This window comes from Colletotrichum scovillei (assembly GCF_011075155.1).
Source record: "Colletotrichum scovillei strain TJNH1 chromosome Unknown Contig00006, whole genome shotgun sequence".
Classification (NCBI taxonomy): Eukaryota; Fungi; Ascomycota; class Sordariomycetes; order Glomerellales; family Glomerellaceae; genus Colletotrichum; species Colletotrichum scovillei.
The window spans coordinates 2,618,428-2,636,046 of record NW_023336264.1 but is presented as its reverse complement, the minus strand read 5'-3'; the positions used below and the strand labels follow the sequence as shown (position 1 = coordinate 2,636,046).

The following is a 17,619-nucleotide window of genomic DNA, read 5'->3' as shown; positions in this document are numbered from 1 at the left end:
TCTCAAATTGACAGTGGCGTGATGTTTATCAAGAATGCTATCGGGGCCCTGAACCTTGTTCTTGCCGGGAACGCGGCTACCGGCACCACGGCGCCTACTCCAACCCAAGACGACTATGTAGCATTATCTACGCCTGTCAAAGTGACGAGCCAAGCGCTGCCCAATTAACTGTTTTCCTAAACGGAAAGGGTCACTTCTTTCGAGCCCCTGCCAAGTCGACTAAGCATTCTATCACGTGTCGCCGAATCGCAAGGTAATGTCAGCTTGCAATGCAACTCTGTTAAAGATTGTTATTCAAATTGGCTTATAAAGTGAAAGCTAGCTCAGGAAATTGGGATCAGTCAGCCGCGCCCTCTCTCGGGTTCGGTCTGTTACATTCTAGCGAAGAAACAGCCGTCGTAACAGATACGACTTAAATTGCGTGAGAATCTTTGCCAGCATACGAGTATGGGGTATGATAACTGGATATATACACTCAGCTTTATATAATATTGTACAGCCTCCTCTTTCTTACCTCCACCATTACCAACGAGGAAGCTCAGACCTTGACAAACCAGCCTTTGCCAATCTTTTTCGTCTTGACTATTCGCGCCAAGGTCAAGAAGAATGTCCCCAACATCAGGCAGCTGCCAGCAAAAGCCTGGGCGCCGAGGTATCGGCCGCCGGTAGCAGAGATGATGGCACCGGCGATTGGATTGCCAGTGAGCACCGCAAACGCAACAATCGTAAAGACCATCCCGATGCGCGTCCCTTGCTTGCTAGGGTCCGTCGTCAAGGCGCTGACGCCAGCCGGGAAAAGCGCCTGGATGGCGTTACCCGCGATGCCAAAGAAGATGGTCCAGACGTAGAGCCCCGATGGGGACTTGACGGCGATCCAGCAGTAGGTCAAGAGTCCCGAGATCAGAGCCATGGGTGTGAAGACGGTGATTGTGCCGATCTTGTCAGCGAGGAAATTTGGGCCTAGACGGCCGATGAAGCCGATGCCGTTCAGAACCAGCAGGAGATTCAGCGAGTCCGTGTACGAGAAGTCGAGCTCGTCACGACTGAAAGAGGCCAGGTAGTAGAAGGCAAAGTACACCCCCATGAAGGACTTGACATGGTCGAGTCAGCGCGCGACGTTCAGTTTCAACAGGCGAAAGGTGGACTTACAAAGAACCCCCCGGCAGTGTAGAAGGTATACTCCAGTTCCTTGAACGACGCCAAATCCACCATCTTGCTCGCTTTGCGCGGTGGTATGCGCGGCTTCAGGAAGATGAACCCAACAGTCAGCGTCGCAAGCTGTATAAAACCAAGTGTGCGCATGGCCCATGGAAACCCGACCTGCGGCAGCAACTGTCGAACCGTACTCGGAAATACCAAGCCACCAGACGCGCTTCCCACGGCCGCCATGCCGATAGCGATGGCCCTTCTCTTGTCAAAGTAAGTTGATAGCGTCGCTAGGGACGGGCAAAACACCAGACCGAAGCCCAGACCTACGCAGACGCCGTGCGAGAGGAAGATCTGCCAGTACTGCGTGCACCAAGACGTAGCGAAAATGCCAAGCAGGATGAGAAAACAGCCGGAGAAATACAGATGGCGAAAGTACCCTGCATCAGTGAAACGGCCTGAGAATGCGCCGATGAAGAAGAGCAGGAAGACTTGGAAGGATCCGATCCATGAGATGTCTGATGGTGGTCTCTTCAGCTGCTGGACGTAATATGTCTGAAAGACGCCGAAAGAATTGACGAAGCCCCTGCATTGCCCGTCATGTCAACCACTTAATCTTGAAGGTCCCGTTGCGCTGTGGTCTCACTCACCATGTATCCATAAAGATGAAGTGCGCGCTCAGTACTATGACAACCGCCCGTCAGCTCCACTCCTTCAGCAAAGGCAGCATCTCATTCTTACCGGCCATCCAAGCATTGTATCCCCCGTCAGGCGGCGGCCCGGGATCCGCAGTGGGCGCTGACGCGATGCGGCTCAGCACGCGCCCGACGCGGCTCCCTGTCCGGTGCGTCTCTTCTCCTACGAGACCACCTTCGTTCCGCGACGAGTCGGACCTCGTCTCCTTTTCTATGCTGCTATCCATCATCACAGTCTGTTGTTGGGCGACATGCGTTCTGCTGTCGAGAGGGTGGCGTCATAGACCTGGATGGACGTTGATCGTGAGTGTTGTGTCCTGGGAATAAGCGGCTTTTCATTCCCGTATGCTAGTCATGGCGGGGAGCGCGCAGCTTAAAGACTCTGTTTGAACCAGTTTCCTCGCGCTTTCGCGCTTACAACTAAAATCCCTTTTCTCCTTTGACTCATGGGCAAAAGTCCCTAGTTCGTCACTCAGTCTTTGCCGAGGTTAGGCGGTGTGTGTGGTAAGGGTAAATAAATAGCAGCGCCCCGCGAAACCATTACTTAGAGGCGGCAATAAGAAGTTGAAACTTGACAATTAGTCATTAGGAACTACAATTGGCACCGCTCTGTGATTGATTTATTCAATCTAAGGAGCAAATTTCACACGCCCTTGGGCGCCCTTTGGACCGGAACCGCACGGCGAGCCAACCAGGATGCCGATGAGTTGCTGGGATATTGAGCCAGCTTTGTCGGAAATGCGGCGGAAGTACCGGGGATCTTCCCGCCCCCCGCGATCTCTTCCGAACTAGTAGAATCGGTTGTCTTTTGGTTGTTAGTTGGACAACAGTTGCGCAACTTCGTACGAGCCTTGAGATTCGACTACATCTATTATCTCGGATCTGATTAGAGTTGGTTCAAGTTTCCGATGTTTATCATTGCATGATGCAAGTAATTAACTTGTTTCCAGGGCAGAAAAATGGTAAACGACTGTAATGAACTGGATGCTCGCAAGTATCTTTGCTCACATAGCCGCAAGCTGACTAACACGGTCGCTCCCTCCGCGGAGATGCATCTTACTTCAACTTCATGTCGTCGATGGCCGAGGTAATAGCAGCTTACATTTCTCTGTTCCAATTACCTAAGGTGATCTGGTCACATGTCCAGCGATGTTTCCACTGAAGAGTCATAGCTCCCATGATGAGTCGCTGTAATTTTGAGATGAGAAGAAAGCTCACAAGATGACGTTTAGGGGTACATCATCAGCAAAGATGAGACGACCCCCGCCCGAGAGGTGATACATTGAAGATGAGATTTCAGCACATGCCACCTTGGCTAGTGAGTTGTCGCTCATATCGTGCAGTCTGATGATTTCATGATTACTGAGTCGCAGGCAGCATACCTCGTGATGCGACTCACTAGTTGATAATTTTGGTGAAGGATATCGTATGAAGTGAGGGCGTTCACACCCCAAGTCGGATGGACCGTAAAGTTCATGGGCATTTTCATGCTGCAAAGGGATAAACAGAACTGAGTAGTTGCGCCAAGACTGTAGGGGAAGCCGCATTCGAGTCCGTGTTGGCCTTTAGCCTTCCAATCCAGAGCTTCTCACTCATCAATTTGCACCAGTGAGAGTTACACCTCGTGTAAGAGGGTGGTATGGGCGACGCATGGTGTCACGAAAGGGCGAGAACGTCAAGGAACCGAGAACAAGGAGATCCAATCCGGACTTCAGCAGACAGCCTTGGCTCAAGTCGCTGAGTCTTTCAACGGCTCTCTATCGTGGCCGGACTGGGACTTGCGTAGGGTGTCGCAAACGACTCTTGCGCTCCACCAAGTGCCCATTTAATGTAGGCGATACTATGAAGTCGTATCACGAGCTCCATTGGTGAGCCAGACGCTCCCTTCGCTTCAAGAACGAACCCTTTTCGTCAATTTCCCAAGACAGTCTGCCTTTATGCTCATATAAACCACAAAGTACGACGTCCGGCAAGGTAGACCAACATGAAGAGCTCTTCGGTTCTCCCAACTGTAGATTATAGTTCTCATGTATCAACGTCCTGCATCACTCTTTTGAGCGCCGAATAAACCATGCCTTCTATCAGTCTTTACCTTCTTCTTACACATACCTTGACCACGAGCCTCCTAGATAACCCAGTTCCCGTCACCGACTACACCTCCACCCCCAACATCGCCCCACGATCCTACTTCACCCCCGTCCGCGAACCCGAAATGCACCCAGTCCAATGTCACGACGAAGCCGACTTCCGCGGCCACGCCGACATTGAGCCCAAATTCTTCTTCGAGGGCGTCTACAAGTTCTGCCAGGAGCGCTACGACACGACGCAGGTCCTCGACGCGAGCGACGACCCGACGAACCCCGCCTACCACGACGGCGACGGCCGCCTGGCCCGCAACGCGAGCTGGCGGTACCGGGACTGGCACGGCGTCAACCATGACTTTAGAGTTTGGTGGGAGGCGGGCTGCAGGGTCACCGTCGGGAAACAGAGCGTGCGGCGCCCGTTGGGGGAGGAGGGGGGCCCCGTGTGGACGCCGGGGTGTTATGAGATCATGGGGTCTACGCATTATGAGTGTGAGTTTTCTTTATTTTGGGCACTCCCGATTGTCGTGGTAATCTGCGATTTGGGCATTTTGCCAAGGCTGTTTCCAGTCTATCTTGCTTATGATTACGGATTATAATACGTTGCTGACGCCCTTTCGTTTCTATCATGCAGGTAAAGGCAACGGCGGTGTTGGTGGAAGGAAGAAAGTCGGCTGCCTCATTTACGAGTATAAAGGGGGAAAGGGTGATAACGACGACCCAGCCTCTTGATGAAGAGCCGAGCAGCTTGTTGCGGGACGACGGCCACGATGAGCCATGTGAACTTCCAAAGATGGCTGGGTCTTACGGACTCATGGAGCAGATTATCTGCGAGATAAGGATATAGTTGACAGCTCACGTTGGTGATATGGCGCGTGACGAAGCGCAACTGCGATATCCCTGGTACGGTCAGAATCCCCAGACAGCCCGATACTCTATATATCCCTGTTCTCAGCCCGATGGTGGTGCCATTGTCGGATCAGCGTACATCGGACCCTGAATGACGTACAATTGAATGCAATTCTCATGAGGAGTTTAAAAGGGGATGATGGCCCGGGCATGACCACTTATACTAGTGCTACGTAGTTACGGGACCCGTGTCCAGTTATTCCGCCACTCGTCGCGAATATCAAGAAGCTGTCAAACATCTCAATATACGTCACAATGGATACGCTTTTCATGAAGGCAGTGAGCATTAAGATGCCCGACTCCCTCGCAAATTTCATACAGACCGATCCGTGGGCCGGTGGACACGCTCGAGCTACTTCTGTCAAACAATCACCACCCGCCATCAAGCAAGTTCCAGCGCCAGCACCCGCAGCAGCGAAGATGGAGCAACACAATGAGACACAGTAAACCAACCCTTTAGTAGTGCAAGGCAGAGAGAAGGAGATTTTCAAAACTTGCCATGCTGACAAATGGTGGTCAGACTAAACAGAAATCTCTCCGAGGAGACCAAAGACACGAACAGCTCGGGAGGAACGAATCGAAGCAGCGGCGAGAGCGCCGGTGGTACTCGCAGCAAGGGCAAGCCAAAGGGAGAACTATCGTCCACGGTGGATACTCTCCTGAACAAGGCGCTGGGTTTCGGAGCTGCGAGTGAGGCTGAGAAGAAGAAGAGCGGTGCTGCTTGAAGGTTTCGAAGGGGCGGTTACGAAAGTATGATCCATGTTTTGAAGCGTTATTTTGTGTAGTAGATTGTACTTGATGCTAGCGAATAGCAGATTCGTTTTGCTCGAATGATTGTCGTTATACCACAAGTGAGCTTAGAGATGTCTTTACGCTTTGAGGTTGCTGGCGCCATGTTTATGAGCAATTTGTCTGGTCCAGCTGCGGTTTGAGCATCGGTTGCATCTTTGCATGCTCACCGCCGCTGCATCAACGAAAAATGAATAACTCTGTATGAAAGCCAGTGAGAGAAACCAAGAGACATATTGTTCCTACTAGAAATCAATAATTTGAAACGTGCAATATGTAATCCGCCGTGAACTCGAAGTCTTCGGAGCTTTCCCGCGGGATCCAGGCGTCTGGTGCACCCGCTGTCAGGACCCCGCGCTACCCCGCAACATGACGCCACCCGGACGGCGCCCGATGCTCTTCCAGGATAAGCATATCTGCAGCCGGCTGATGTCCCCGACATGGGTACTGATACCGTTAGTCAAGGTTCTGTATATCTTTCGACTACATGTGTATAATTGCGAAGAGAGAAGAGAAAAAGCAGATCTGGTTCTCAGTATCAGTCTATCTGCCAAGTCCTCCCACCGGTGATCCCGGTACTACAGAGTCAGCCGTCGGCGACAGCAGCCGAGATAAGATCACGAGTTTACTGACAGAACTTGGCCGATTCCGTCGTGCAGAGCCTCATGATTGGCAATTTTAAGGGTTTCAAACATCCAGAGGCCAATCGCTTGGAATGATGCATGCCTTGCAGGATCCTCCACCAAACCACGCAATCATGGAGACGGCGCAGAGTAATATCTCAACCGGGCCTGAGGAGTATAAAGTAGCTATTAGCTCGTCTATCATAACGAAGATTCCTCCCAGGCATCAGTCTCAATTTTCAGTGACAGTCGTGATACATCGTAGCCTGCTTTCCCGACAACAATGCTCGCCAACTTCCTCACCACGGCGCTGGCCTTGGCCGCGGTCACGTCCGCCTCTCCAATCACCAGATCTTCATCGACAAACGCGTGGGATCTAGACTGGATAACAACAGATTCATCCCTCCCAAAAGTGATGTAAGTCCTCCACCAACCCTCACAAGCACTCCCATAAGCACACAACTAACCCCAAACGTACACAGCATCTACAGCGCAGGCGGCACAATTCTCTCCGCCTCAAACTACAGTCGCCTAGATAACATAGCCTACGGCGCCGGCGCCTCCCCGACGCCCTATGACCTCATCGGAAACGTCTCCGAGGTCCTCGAGGTCGCGCAGCTCGCCGTCGTGGAACTCGATGTCCCCGGCGGCAGCGCGGGGTTGAATTCGTCGTTGTATCTCAACATCAGCCAGCTTGCTAACTCGCAGATTTGTGCCGAGGGGAGTGATGTCGCTGGTGCGATTATGTTTCATGGGACGAATACCCTGGAAGAGACGGTAAGTGATTTATGACTAGGTTGTTGAAAAGCTTGGCTGATGAGAAGATTGCTAGGCTTTCGGCGTGGATTTGACGTTTAATTGCTCCAAGCCGTTCGTCGCCACGGGATCCATGAGACCTGATACGTATGTTTCGCCTGATGGGCACGCGAATTTCTACCAGGCTGTTGCGGCTGCTGCTTCGCCTTCTTCGCGTGATCGAGGGGGTCTCATCGCCTTTAATGACAGGTAAAGTTTTCTCACGTAGTTTCATCAGACCCATCACATAGTGCCTTACCAGTGGGGAGAGGTGGAAAAGAGCAGACAATCGGAGAGTGAAAGCAATGTCAATTGACAAAAGCACCAAAAAATAGAATCACCTCAATCTACTACTCCACCAAAGTCAACGCAAACACACCAGACACATTCAAGGCCCTCGAGCAGGGGAACCTCGGGGCTTTTCTCGCGGGCCAGCCATATTACTTCTTCGACGCGGCGTATCCGACGGGGCGGCCTTATTTTGATGTCTCGGGAGTGACGGAGTTGCCTTCTGTGATTATTGTTTACGGTCATCGTAAGTTTCCTTTCCAAAACGAGTTAATCTGATCACTTTTTTCTACGCGATAGGAAAGGGGTGTTAGTGGTCTAGTACAAGGAGAAAAAAGGAAGTTGACACTTGAGTTCGCAGAGGGATTTGATGCTTCGTTGATGTACTCTGCCGTCGCCAACGGCGCAAAGTAAGTTGGTCTCGGAGCAAACATCGCTGAAACGAACAAGAACCTGAGCTAATGCCGCGCCGTCAGGGGCTTAGTGATCCTCGGACCCGGCGCGGCAGCCGTGAGTCCCAGCGCCCGAGCCGCAGCCGCGGATCTGCTGGAGCAGCGGGGGATACCCACCATTGCCGTCGCGCGACCCGTCACCGGCACCGGCGTTCCGAGTCCCTTTCCCGGGCCGCTGTACGTGAAATCTCCTTGTCTCTCAATCATTAAGCCAACCCTGCGTTTGCTGGAAAGGAAGCTCTCGAATATTCGCTGACACGGGCGACAATTAGGATCTACTCGAGTTACCTCGGCGGCGAACAGGCGCGCATCATGCTGCAGCTCGCTATCGATGCCGGGTATGATATTGATGCGATCCGGGGCTTGTTCGAGAGTCCTTTGAGGAGGGCTATCTATGATACCCCTGCGAACCAAAAGTTCTATTACTCTAGCTGAAGCAACATGTTCAATGGTGAAAGAGATGGTATGGTCGAGTGACCTCCGACATATGATGATACAGTAATGATACAGGAAAAAAGACAAACGGTGTCACAATATATGGCCCTGAATGTGGCACATCATTGTAGTTGAGCCAAGGACAGGAGGACGAAAGAAAGAAGAAGATGGGGGGAAATCACAGCGCTATCATTACATTATTCTTCACAATCACCTGCCGTCTATGAATATAGTGCCGGGAAGAAGTTATTTGGTGGAATGCATACGCATCAGGCCAGCTTGGGTCTGTTGGCTGAATTGGAAGACGCATCTAATCCAAATGAAAGTAATCTAAAGAGAAAATGTCAGGTCAAGGCCAAGTCATCAACACTTGCAGGTTTGGATACATAAGTAGTCGTATATACAATATATAGCAACGATAATAACTATCTTCTCCAATTTTTTTCTTAAATCAAGGCGCTTTCGGAGCTTCACCACTTTGTACATGATCCAAAATACTAAGTCGCCTGTGGGAGTCACATCTCCTCTTTCGGTACATCATTGGGAATTGCGAAACTCCCTCAGAAGTCTCGCAACTCTCGTCCGCCGAGGGGCCGAATCGAGTCGGAAAACTTACCGAGCGGGCCTGCTAAGAAGCGGCTCCTGGTCATCGCCCTCGTGCTCGTCGGCGAGCTTCTTGGCCTTGCTGCCGGCGAACGGCCAGTAGCCCTTCTCGTTGCAAATCATGGCGAAGAAGCCCGCGGCGACGGCGACCCAGTAGAGGTTGTAGGAGACGACGGAGCCGACGGTGGCCGAGTTCTGCCAGCCGAGGACGGCGTTGAAGATGCCCCAGAAGCCGCCTCCGTTGAGGTCGGGGTTGCAGCACTGCGTATTTTGTTAGGATCTGGTATGCTGACGGTAACGATTGAGGAGGTCAGGGGGACTTACGTTGACGTGCCAAACGCTTCTGCGGACGTCGTAGGAGCCGGGGCCGGAGCCGAGTTCTGCTGCGTCACCTCCGACGATTTTGTTCCACTTTAGGGGTGTGCGTTAGTATTGAGCCTGGGACTGTGATTGGGAATGGGGGGCTGCTCACCTCGTTCTGCTCAAAGTGCCAGACGCCCTTGGAGAAGAGACCGGCGGCGATGAGGTACAGGAAGCAGGTGGAAACGATGAGGAAGATTTGGATCGGCGCCGTCTTGGAACCCCTTTTTAGACAAGCAGTCAGTAGGTGTTGCGTGTGGCAACGTCAAGATTCACCACGATGAACTCACTTGTAGATAAAGTAGCCAACAAAGGCACCGAGCGCAAGACCGAGAATAGACGAAATGGCAATAGACGCAGCAGTCTCGCTGACGCCAACACCAGCAATGAAGAGCACGCCCTCGAAGCCCTCACGCAGGACGGTGATGAACGGCAACAAGAACAGGGCGTACTTCTCGCCGAGGTACTTCAAGCGGTCGCGGAAGGGACCAGAGTGGGACTCGCTCGCGTTCAGGGCCTTGCTCAGCTTCACGCGCCACTTGTCCTGCAGCTTGGTGACGCGCAGGAGGACGGCGCCCATGGCGGTGATGATGAGGGAGGCGCCGAGGGAAAAGATGCCCTCCCAGATGCTCTCTGCGGCGGCGAACTGTTCCGCGCCGAGGGAGTGGATGCCGCTGATGATGGCCATGGCGATGACGACGCAGGTGACGAGGCCGGCGGCGGTGCCGAGCCAGACCTGTTTGACCATCTTTTGGTGGAGGACGGGGTCATCTTTGGTGGCGAGGGTGCGCTTGATGAAGGCGAGGAGGACGGAGACGATGATGGCGGTTTCGAGGGACTCGCGGAAGGTGATGAAGAAGACTGTGTTTTTGTGAGCGGATGATGAAAAGTATGGATGTATGAGGCTACATACTAGGGAGTGAGAATAGGTCCTCCATTGTGAGTTTGTGTTTGTGATGTGCTCGTTGAGTGTGTGAGCAAGGTTGAGATGAGTGGCGACTTGGTGTGGAATGAGATGAGAGATAATGTCCCAGTGAAAATGAGGCGCGGCTGCGCTTAGGATGCGGCTGCAGCGCTTAAGTGTGTAGAAGCAATAGCGATATTCTTCAGTGAAATGAAAGACGAAGGCGAGGTTATGGCGCTGCTTCACGTCTCAAGGGCATTGCAGGATTGAGAGCCGCAATATGTGATGATGGTGGTGGTGTTGAATATCGGGCGACGATGAGGTGGGATGAGGGGACGTGACCGAGAATGGATTTGAGGCAGGATTAAGCGGCTCTGCCGAGAAAGAAACAGACACGGCTGGCACTGACAATACCCAGCAATGACATGCACACGGGACGGGCACGCGGGGCTTAGGCGAAGGATCAACGAGACGGAGGGAGAGGTGAAGTGGTGGCTTCGGGGCGCCGAGGTGAAGGTGTCGCGTGAGAGTGCGGATTCCGAGTTTTTTCTCTGCCAGTTTAGTCCCCCGCCGATTTTCACCGTCGTCTATCGCGCCAGCGATCTCGGCTGGCGTCGTAAAGCCGAGTCTTAGGTTCTTTTGGCACAAAGAGTGCGGTGATGTGAGTGGGGCAGGGGTCCTCGGGGGGGTTTGCCTGCTGACTGAGCCACCTGGCCATGGGAACGGGTGCGCTGGCGTCAGTGCTGGCGCATCTCTGACAGGCTTCACCCAGGGGGGCACCACGCTGTAACACTGCTGTAGTGGTCGTGTTCGATCCTCAGGATCAGATAAACCCCCCCAGAACGGAGTACCTCCCCTTGGATCCGCCCACCGGCGGCACACTTCAGGCAGTCCCCCCACCAAATAGCGGGTACTCTTCAGGGAAGGACCAGGCAGGCAACGGCGGCTTTTCCTTATCAGATCGCCAAGATTTCAATCCATTCGTTTGTGCAATTTTCAATCAGGCGACACGAACCTTTTTCACGTGTGTCTCACTTTCATTCTCACTCTCACATTCACTCTCACTTCAGTCCTCACATTCACTCCCCCAACCACGCAGTCAAGTAATAACTCATCTTTCACTCCCCTCCTCACCTGCGAGTTTCCCCTCCTCCTCGCTTCCACTTGCTCTTTTCTCCGAGCCCTCGCGTCTGGTGTATATTCCGTGCAGTTATACACTGCGGAGTACAGCTGCCCACCCCTCCCTCCCTCGATTGCCGCCGCCCGCTATCAAAAAGTCTCGGACGTCCAATGTTCCTCCGCGCTCGGCCCGGTTCGTAGAAGCTTTTTTTTGTGGGATTTTTCCAGCGAGTCTATGAATCACGACCACCTCTCGCGCATCTGGACGCCCGTGCGAGACATATCAACCTGAGTGAGGCATCATTTGTTCCATTGCCGACCAGAGTTGAGTTGAGAGTTGTGAGGGCATTTTGAGCCGCGCCAAAAGGGCACCTCATCCACCACCACTACCGAACAAGTACACTGAATAAGGTCGGACTACCACACCGGAAGCAACCCCGGCCACCATGGCCTTCTCATCCTCAACATCGGCCGTCTTGGCCCGCGTCGCCGCCCTCACGCTTCTCATATCATCTGCCCTGGCAAAGACCATCGAGCTCGACTGGAACATTGAATGGGTTCTCTCCAATCCCGACGGCGCCTTCGATAAGCCAACCATTGGCGTAAACGGCCAGTGGCCTCTGCCTCTCATCGAGGCAACAAAGGGCGACAGGCTCGTTCTCACCGTCCACAACCACCTCGGCAACGCGAGCACCAGTCTTCACTTCCACGGCCTGTTCCAGAATGGCACCAACCACATGGACGGCGCCGTTGGCGTCACCCAGTGCGCCATTCCCCCTGGTTCCTCATTCACCTATGATTTCAAGGTAAGCTCTCCTTATAGACTCTTTACACAAGCCTATACTCATGCCATCTGCAGTTTGATCAAGTCGGCATCTACTGGTACCACGCCCACAACGACGGAACCTACCCCGAGGGTCTCCGCGGCCCTCTCCTGATCCACGACCCCAAGGGTCCCTACGAAGGAAAGTATGACGAGGAGCTCGTCCTGACTCTCTCCGACTGGTACCACCAGTCCACACGCACCCTCATCAAGGAGCTCATCAGCGTCGAGAACCCTACTGGCGCCGAGCCCGTCCCCAACGCCGCCCTCCTCAACGACACCCAGAACCTCCAGGTCAAGGTCCAGCCGGGCAAGACCTACCTGATCCGCATGGTCAACATTGGCGCTTTCGCCTCCCAGTACATCTGGTTCGAGGGCCACACCCTGCGCGTCGTCGAGGTCGACGGCGTCTGGACCGACGAGGCCGAGGCCGAGATGCTCTACATCGCCCCCGCCCAGCGCTACAGCGTGCTCCTGACCACCAAGAAGGACGCCTCGGAGAACTTTGCCATTGTGGGCTCCATGGACGAGGAGCTCTTTGATGTCATCCCTGATGGACAGGACTCGAACGTTACGGGCTGGCTCGTCTACGACGACAAGAAGCCCCTGCCTGAACCCGCCACCGTCGACGAGTTCGACCCCTTTGACGACTTTGAGCTGGTTCCCTATGACAAGCAGGAGATTTACGACAAGGTCGACTACTCCTTCGAGCTCTCCGTCAAGATGGATAACCTCGCCGATGGCGCAAACTAGTAGGTCCACGACAATTCTATACCAAGCAAAAGTACCACTAACAACCCTATAGCGCCTTCTTCAACGACAAAACCTACGTCCTCCCCAAGGTCCCCTCCCTTTACAGCGCCCTCACCGTCGGCGCCGACAACGCAGCGAACCCCCGCGTCTACGGCACAAACTCCATCGCCCACGTCCTCAAGCACAACGAAATCATTGAAATCGTCCTCAACAACGAAGACGACGGCAAGCACCCCTTCCATCTCCACGGCCACCAGTTCCAGGTCGTCCACCGCTCCGAGGAAGACGCCGGCGCGTTCTCCAACGACAGCGACGTCAGTTTCCCCCGCTACCCGGTCCGCCGCGACACCCTCATCGTCGAGGGCAACGGCAACTTTGTCATCCGCTTCAAGGCGAACAACCCGGGCGTGTGGCTCTTCCACTGCCATATCGAGTGGCACATGGACCAGGGGCTCATTGCGACTATTATCGAAGCGCCTGATGTCCTTCAGGGGTTGGAAGTGCCAAAGGACCACCTTGAGGTGTGCCGCGCCGCTGGGGTGCCGACCAAGGGTAACGCGGCGGGTAACACCAAGGACGTGCTGGATCTTACTGGCGAGAATAGGCCTGTGGGACCTTTGCCTGAGGGTTTCACGCCCAAGGGCTACGTTGCCATGTTTTTCAGCTGCGTGGCTGCGTTTATGGGTCTGGCTGTTATTTCATGGTATGTCTTTTCCCCTACGACCAGAACTTCCCCTTTGTTGGAAGGTGTGCTAACGTCGAGACTAGGTACGGTGTCTTGGAATCTGACAAGCAGTCGAGTGTCGAGGACTCTGGTTCCGATGCGGGAAACCGAGATGATTAAACTTCATCTGAGCGAACAAAATTATATATACGTGCATATAAATACCTGTCATACATGAACAAACATATATGTACACCGCCATATATGAAGAAATGAATTTGAGTTTACATTTATCAATCCGAATATACAAAGAGACATGTCTCATCGTGCGCCCTTGACTCAAGCTGGAGTCAACGTATACTGGCCCTATCTTGGCCATATTCACCTTTCTTAAGCATGAATCGCTTCATAGTGATATTGGGTCTACGATGAATTCGCACTCAAATATCAGCCAAATGATCATCACTCAACACACCACATTAGCACATTGTTTAATGGAGACTCATTAGGTTGTAGTATACTATCTCCAATCGTATAATAACAAGATCTTCGCTATCATACATCCATAAACATGACCATATCTCCGGTGAATATTAAAGTTTGTGGTTGGCATCCTTCGCCTATGTACATTTTCCTCTCAAAAAAGCTTTCTTTCCATCAAATCGTTCCCAAAGGATAATAATTTCCCTTAGAAGGCAGCGAGGGCCAGGCCGACGGCGGCGAGACCCATGGCGGCGGCGTTCTTGCCGGCACCGGCGAAGACGGGGGTGCTGGGGGTGGCAGTTCCGGAAGGCTACAAGGAAGAAAAGAGAAACCACGTTAACAAAAATCATCCCGCTGAAAAAAGAGTTGTGTCTACATCATAGACCAGGCCCAGGCGACACATACAATAACGACAGAGGTTCCGATGGAAGTGACGCGGGTGACGGTAGCCGCGGAGGTACCGGCAGCGGCGCCAGAGGTAGTCGCGGCGCCGGAGGCGGAAGCGGAGGCGGAGCCAGAGGCAGAGGCGGCGGTAGACAGAGTGGTGGCGGGAGCGCCGGCGGCGGAGGTGGAGGCGGCAGGGGCCGAGGACTCAGCGGCGGCAGAGCTGGAAGACACGGCCGGAGGCGCGGCAGCGGTGGTGGTGGTGGCGGGAGCGGGAGCGGCAGTGGTGGTAGCCGGGGCAGGGGCGGCGGTGGTGGCAGCGGCGGTGGTCTCGACGGCGCCTCCGGAGGGGCTGGGGGTCGGGGAGAGGCCGCACTTTGCGGCGGCGGAGGTGACGCCGGAGGAGTAGTACATCCAGATGGCGTAGGTGTTTGCGCAGCTCATGCAGCGGCCGTAGCGCTCGTTCCACTCCGAGTTGGTGCAGAAGCCGTCCTCGCGGCCGAGGGTGATGAGGAGACCTGTTGGGCGTCAGTCTTCTGCGTCATGTACTCCTACTTGGAGGGGGATGGAAGGAAGCATAGACTTACCGCAGTCCTCGTGGCACTGGTAGCGGGGGGTACCGGGCTCCTGGCGCTTCTCAACGGCGGGAACGGAGTCGGGGTACTCGAAGCGAGGGTGGACCTGGGCGACGGCCATGGAGGCGACGGTGGCCAGGACGGTGCAGGTAACGAATGAACGCATCTTGAAGGTTGGTATTAGGGTAAGTTGGGAGGACTTGAAGATGCTTGAAGAAGAAGACTGGAAGGGGAGGAGAATTGTCTTAATGGCAGTCAAGTTGTGAGTTTGGGGAAGCGAGCGTGAGGAGGGAAGAGGGGGGGTGGGAACGAGATGAAAGAAGGTTGGCGAAAGAGGTTATTATAGATTATGATGGCTTTGTTGTTTGTCCACATGAGGTAACGAAGTAATAGGGGAAAGTCGGGTACGGGAAATCAGGTACAGGATCAGGTACAGGAGAGCCGGCGAGGATGCCTGCATCAGATTCAGTCTAGGCTTTCCCGGCCTGTGAATGTGGAAACCCCAGGGAATGGATGCTCATGTCGGCCTCTTCCGTGGTCCAGCTTGGCCGATGAGAGTCTCCATCAGCTGGAAGACCTAGGCCAGGGTAGAGCCATGGTCCACGGGCGTGTAAGGGGGGTTAATACGACAGGATCTGAACAGGATATTGTAGAGCAAGGCAAGGCAAAGCAAGGCAATGACATAAGATAGTCCATAGTCAACGGTCCGCGGAGCAGGGCAGCGCGCGCGGGACTTGAAAGAGCGCGGGACTATTCGTATAGACTCCATGGATGATGGGATAGCTAACAGAGCCCAGTGGGCGAAGAGCAAGTATCCGATCGTGGAAGCTCGGATTTGCCCCGGATCGCCGAAGTAAACCCAACGCGCTTATAGTGTAATTTGCGGGATGCCGAAGAGAAAAAAAGCTCGTACCAAAGGTAAAAGACAAGGCAAAAGATCCTTGTCATGCGTGGTCGTTGGCATGGCATGGGCAACTGCAGCTCAAGTGGAGGTCTACAAGAGAAGGCAACGACTGGATGAGAGAGGAGGCTAGGAGCAGAGTACCCCGCCGAACCAACGCAACTCTAAGTGTACATACATGGTACGGATGCGACCCTTGGGTCTTGGCCCCTTTGACTAAGAGGTTATCGAGAAGGAGGGGTGGAGGCTCGGAGACGGGGGATATGGGACATGGGAGTCAGAAGGAATCTAGAGTCCCGACGTATGTGCGAAGAGCAGAGAAGAGGATCTTGGCGGGGAGATGGAGGAGAGGATGGACTGAAGCGGATGGCGTCGGCCATTGCCCGGCTGCTCTATCACTCTCGCCGTTCGGTAGAGCGGGTTTACTTCAGAGAAGGCTGATTGATGGTTATGATAGCTTGCTCGCTCATTCGTGATGTCTTCTCGTTAGTCCGAGAGCGAGTTCCTCCCGGAAGTCGGAAATACCAGCAACGGGTGACCTGATGGCTGATGCCAAGGGCTGAAAACATGCGGTTTGGCCGAGAGAGGAGCGAACGTCACGAATCGGCCTTCCCAAAACGGGCTGTCTGATCCGTGGCAACCGTTTTATCTATTAGTCTTCTAGTGGCTTTCCGGCGTCCGTATGTGCGGCGGCGCGCCTGTGCCTCACCGATATCGTCGACGGGCTCGTCTATTGTGGTCTTGGGAGTCAGGGACCAGTCACCTTGAGCAGTGTACGTGATTGGGGGATCGGGGAGGTGTGGAGTTGGGAGAAATGGCTGGGCGGCCCTGTGGGATATGACTGTCCGTGGCGTGAGGAGGCGTTTATTCCTTGCGCGAGCTGCCTGAGTGGTGGGATGAATCGCGATCCTTGTTGGGACCTCTCGTTCTCTTTCTGCGGGCGAGGTCGGACAGAGTCAACGTTCTGCGAGGACTCATCCATGTCCGTCCATGCTGCGTCCGGGCTAATTAGGGTTAACAACCGACGGGCGGCCTTTTGAAGCGGAGAACGGAGGAGGACCCAGACCCAGACCCAGACCAGGGGTGGGCAGAAGAGGAGGAGGAGACTGGAGGAGACGGAGAGCAAGTTGTGGGTTCAAGGTGAGGCAAGGTAAAAAGTGCCTAGCGCTGCGGATCTTGAGGATGCATCTAATCTTATCAATCACATCAGTTAAACGACAGCCCATCCAGCCATCAGCCAACAATCTTTGCCAACCATTGTCAGTTATGTGCCACCCAGACAATGGCAGACATCCACGTCCGGTGAACCATTCCCTGTTCGGATATATTGCTCCATGCTGCCAAGAGGCACGAGCGGGCCGGATGGCTTCATATGATTGGACAAAGTGATCTGATAAACTACTTACGGTTTCTTGGTGAAGGGGAAAAAGAGTTTTCGAAACTTTGATTGTGTGTGTCCTTACTTACTGTATCCATGTTGAGAGGTACATGTGGCATACACGATAAATGAACTTCAAGCATGTTTATCCCTCGTTTCCCTCTATCTCACCACCCTAGAGTTGCAACCATTCCTACGCTACTCTGCAACCTGATTGTTTGCCAAGGGAACTTGTCGCGATGGTATCTACAGTAATTGCCTGGGCACTTGATCCCCTCACAAAGTGACAAAGAAACGTATCCGGCCCCTTCGGCGGCCGAGTGAGAGAGAGAAAATCGATAGAGGCGGGGCGGGGGTTTGGATTCTGTCTGCTTCGTATTCACGTTCCCAGATTTTTGCCGCCCGGCGGTCTTCCCTGTCCATCCACATTCTTGGCCATCAATCCATCTAGATACCAGA

The 17,619-nt window shown here is 53.8% G+C and overlaps 6 protein-coding genes across 6 annotated transcripts; 3 read left to right on the top strand and 3 right to left on the bottom strand.

The window, feature by feature from the left end:
- Positions 1–277: 277 nt before the first annotated feature.
- On the bottom strand, positions 278–2,433 carry HER10_EVM0010950 (major facilitator superfamily transporter). Its single transcript, XM_035480394.1, has 4 exons — positions 1,888–2,433; positions 1,797–1,830; positions 1,150–1,732; positions 278–1,090 (listed from the first exon to the last, which is right to left on the bottom strand). The coding sequence occupies exons 1-4, from the start codon at positions 2,069–2,071 to the stop codon at positions 539–541; spliced, it is 1,353 nt and encodes a 450-aa protein (XP_035333309.1). The 5' UTR covers positions 2,072–2,433; the 3' UTR covers positions 278–538.
- Positions 2,434–3,912: 1,479 nt separating this feature from the next.
- On the top strand, positions 3,913–4,654 carry HER10_EVM0009605 (uncharacterized protein; the record flags this gene model as incomplete). The annotated part of the gene is made up of 2 exons (XM_035479090.1): positions 3,913–4,414; positions 4,557–4,654. The coding sequence occupies 2 exons, from the start codon at positions 3,913–3,915 to the stop codon at positions 4,652–4,654; spliced, it is 600 nt and encodes a 199-aa protein (XP_035333134.1).
- Positions 4,655–6,526: 1,872 nt separating this feature from the next.
- Positions 6,527–8,213, top strand: HER10_EVM0005126 (L-asparaginase; the record flags this gene model as incomplete). The annotated part of the gene is made up of 7 exons (XM_035474750.1): positions 6,527–6,660; positions 6,726–7,020; positions 7,076–7,248; positions 7,374–7,573; positions 7,688–7,736; positions 7,803–7,955; positions 8,051–8,213. 7 exons carry the CDS (start codon positions 6,527–6,529, stop codon positions 8,211–8,213), a joined length of 1,167 nt encoding a protein of 388 aa, XP_035332587.1.
- Positions 8,214–8,382: 169 nt separating this feature from the next.
- HER10_EVM0009907 (iron permease FTR1 family protein) lies at positions 8,383–10,603 on the bottom strand. The gene is made up of 5 exons (XM_035479378.1): positions 10,090–10,603; positions 9,467–10,037; positions 9,289–9,400; positions 9,141–9,227; positions 8,383–9,077 (listed from the first exon to the last, which is right to left on the bottom strand). The coding sequence occupies exons 1-5, from the start codon at positions 10,112–10,114 to the stop codon at positions 8,826–8,828; spliced, it is 1,047 nt and encodes a 348-aa protein (XP_035333170.1). The 5' UTR covers positions 10,115–10,603; the 3' UTR covers positions 8,383–8,825.
- A 575-nt stretch (positions 10,604–11,178) lies between these two features.
- Positions 11,179–13,699, top strand: HER10_EVM0003963 (multicopper oxidase). Its single transcript, XM_035473623.1, has 4 exons — positions 11,179–12,005; positions 12,059–12,774; positions 12,828–13,478; positions 13,544–13,699. Exons 1-4 carry the CDS (start codon positions 11,646–11,648, stop codon positions 13,617–13,619), a joined length of 1,803 nt encoding a protein of 600 aa, XP_035332449.1. The 5' UTR covers positions 11,179–11,645; the 3' UTR covers positions 13,620–13,699.
- Positions 13,700–14,020: 321 nt separating this feature from the next.
- On the bottom strand, positions 14,021–15,577 carry HER10_EVM0003845 (uncharacterized protein). Its single transcript, XM_035473508.1, has 3 exons — positions 14,894–15,577; positions 14,328–14,824; positions 14,021–14,232 (listed from the first exon to the last, which is right to left on the bottom strand). The coding sequence occupies exons 1-3, from the start codon at positions 15,045–15,047 to the stop codon at positions 14,128–14,130; spliced, it is 756 nt and encodes a 251-aa protein (XP_035332434.1). The 5' UTR covers positions 15,048–15,577; the 3' UTR covers positions 14,021–14,127.
- Between the last annotated feature and the right edge of the window lie 2,042 nt (positions 15,578–17,619).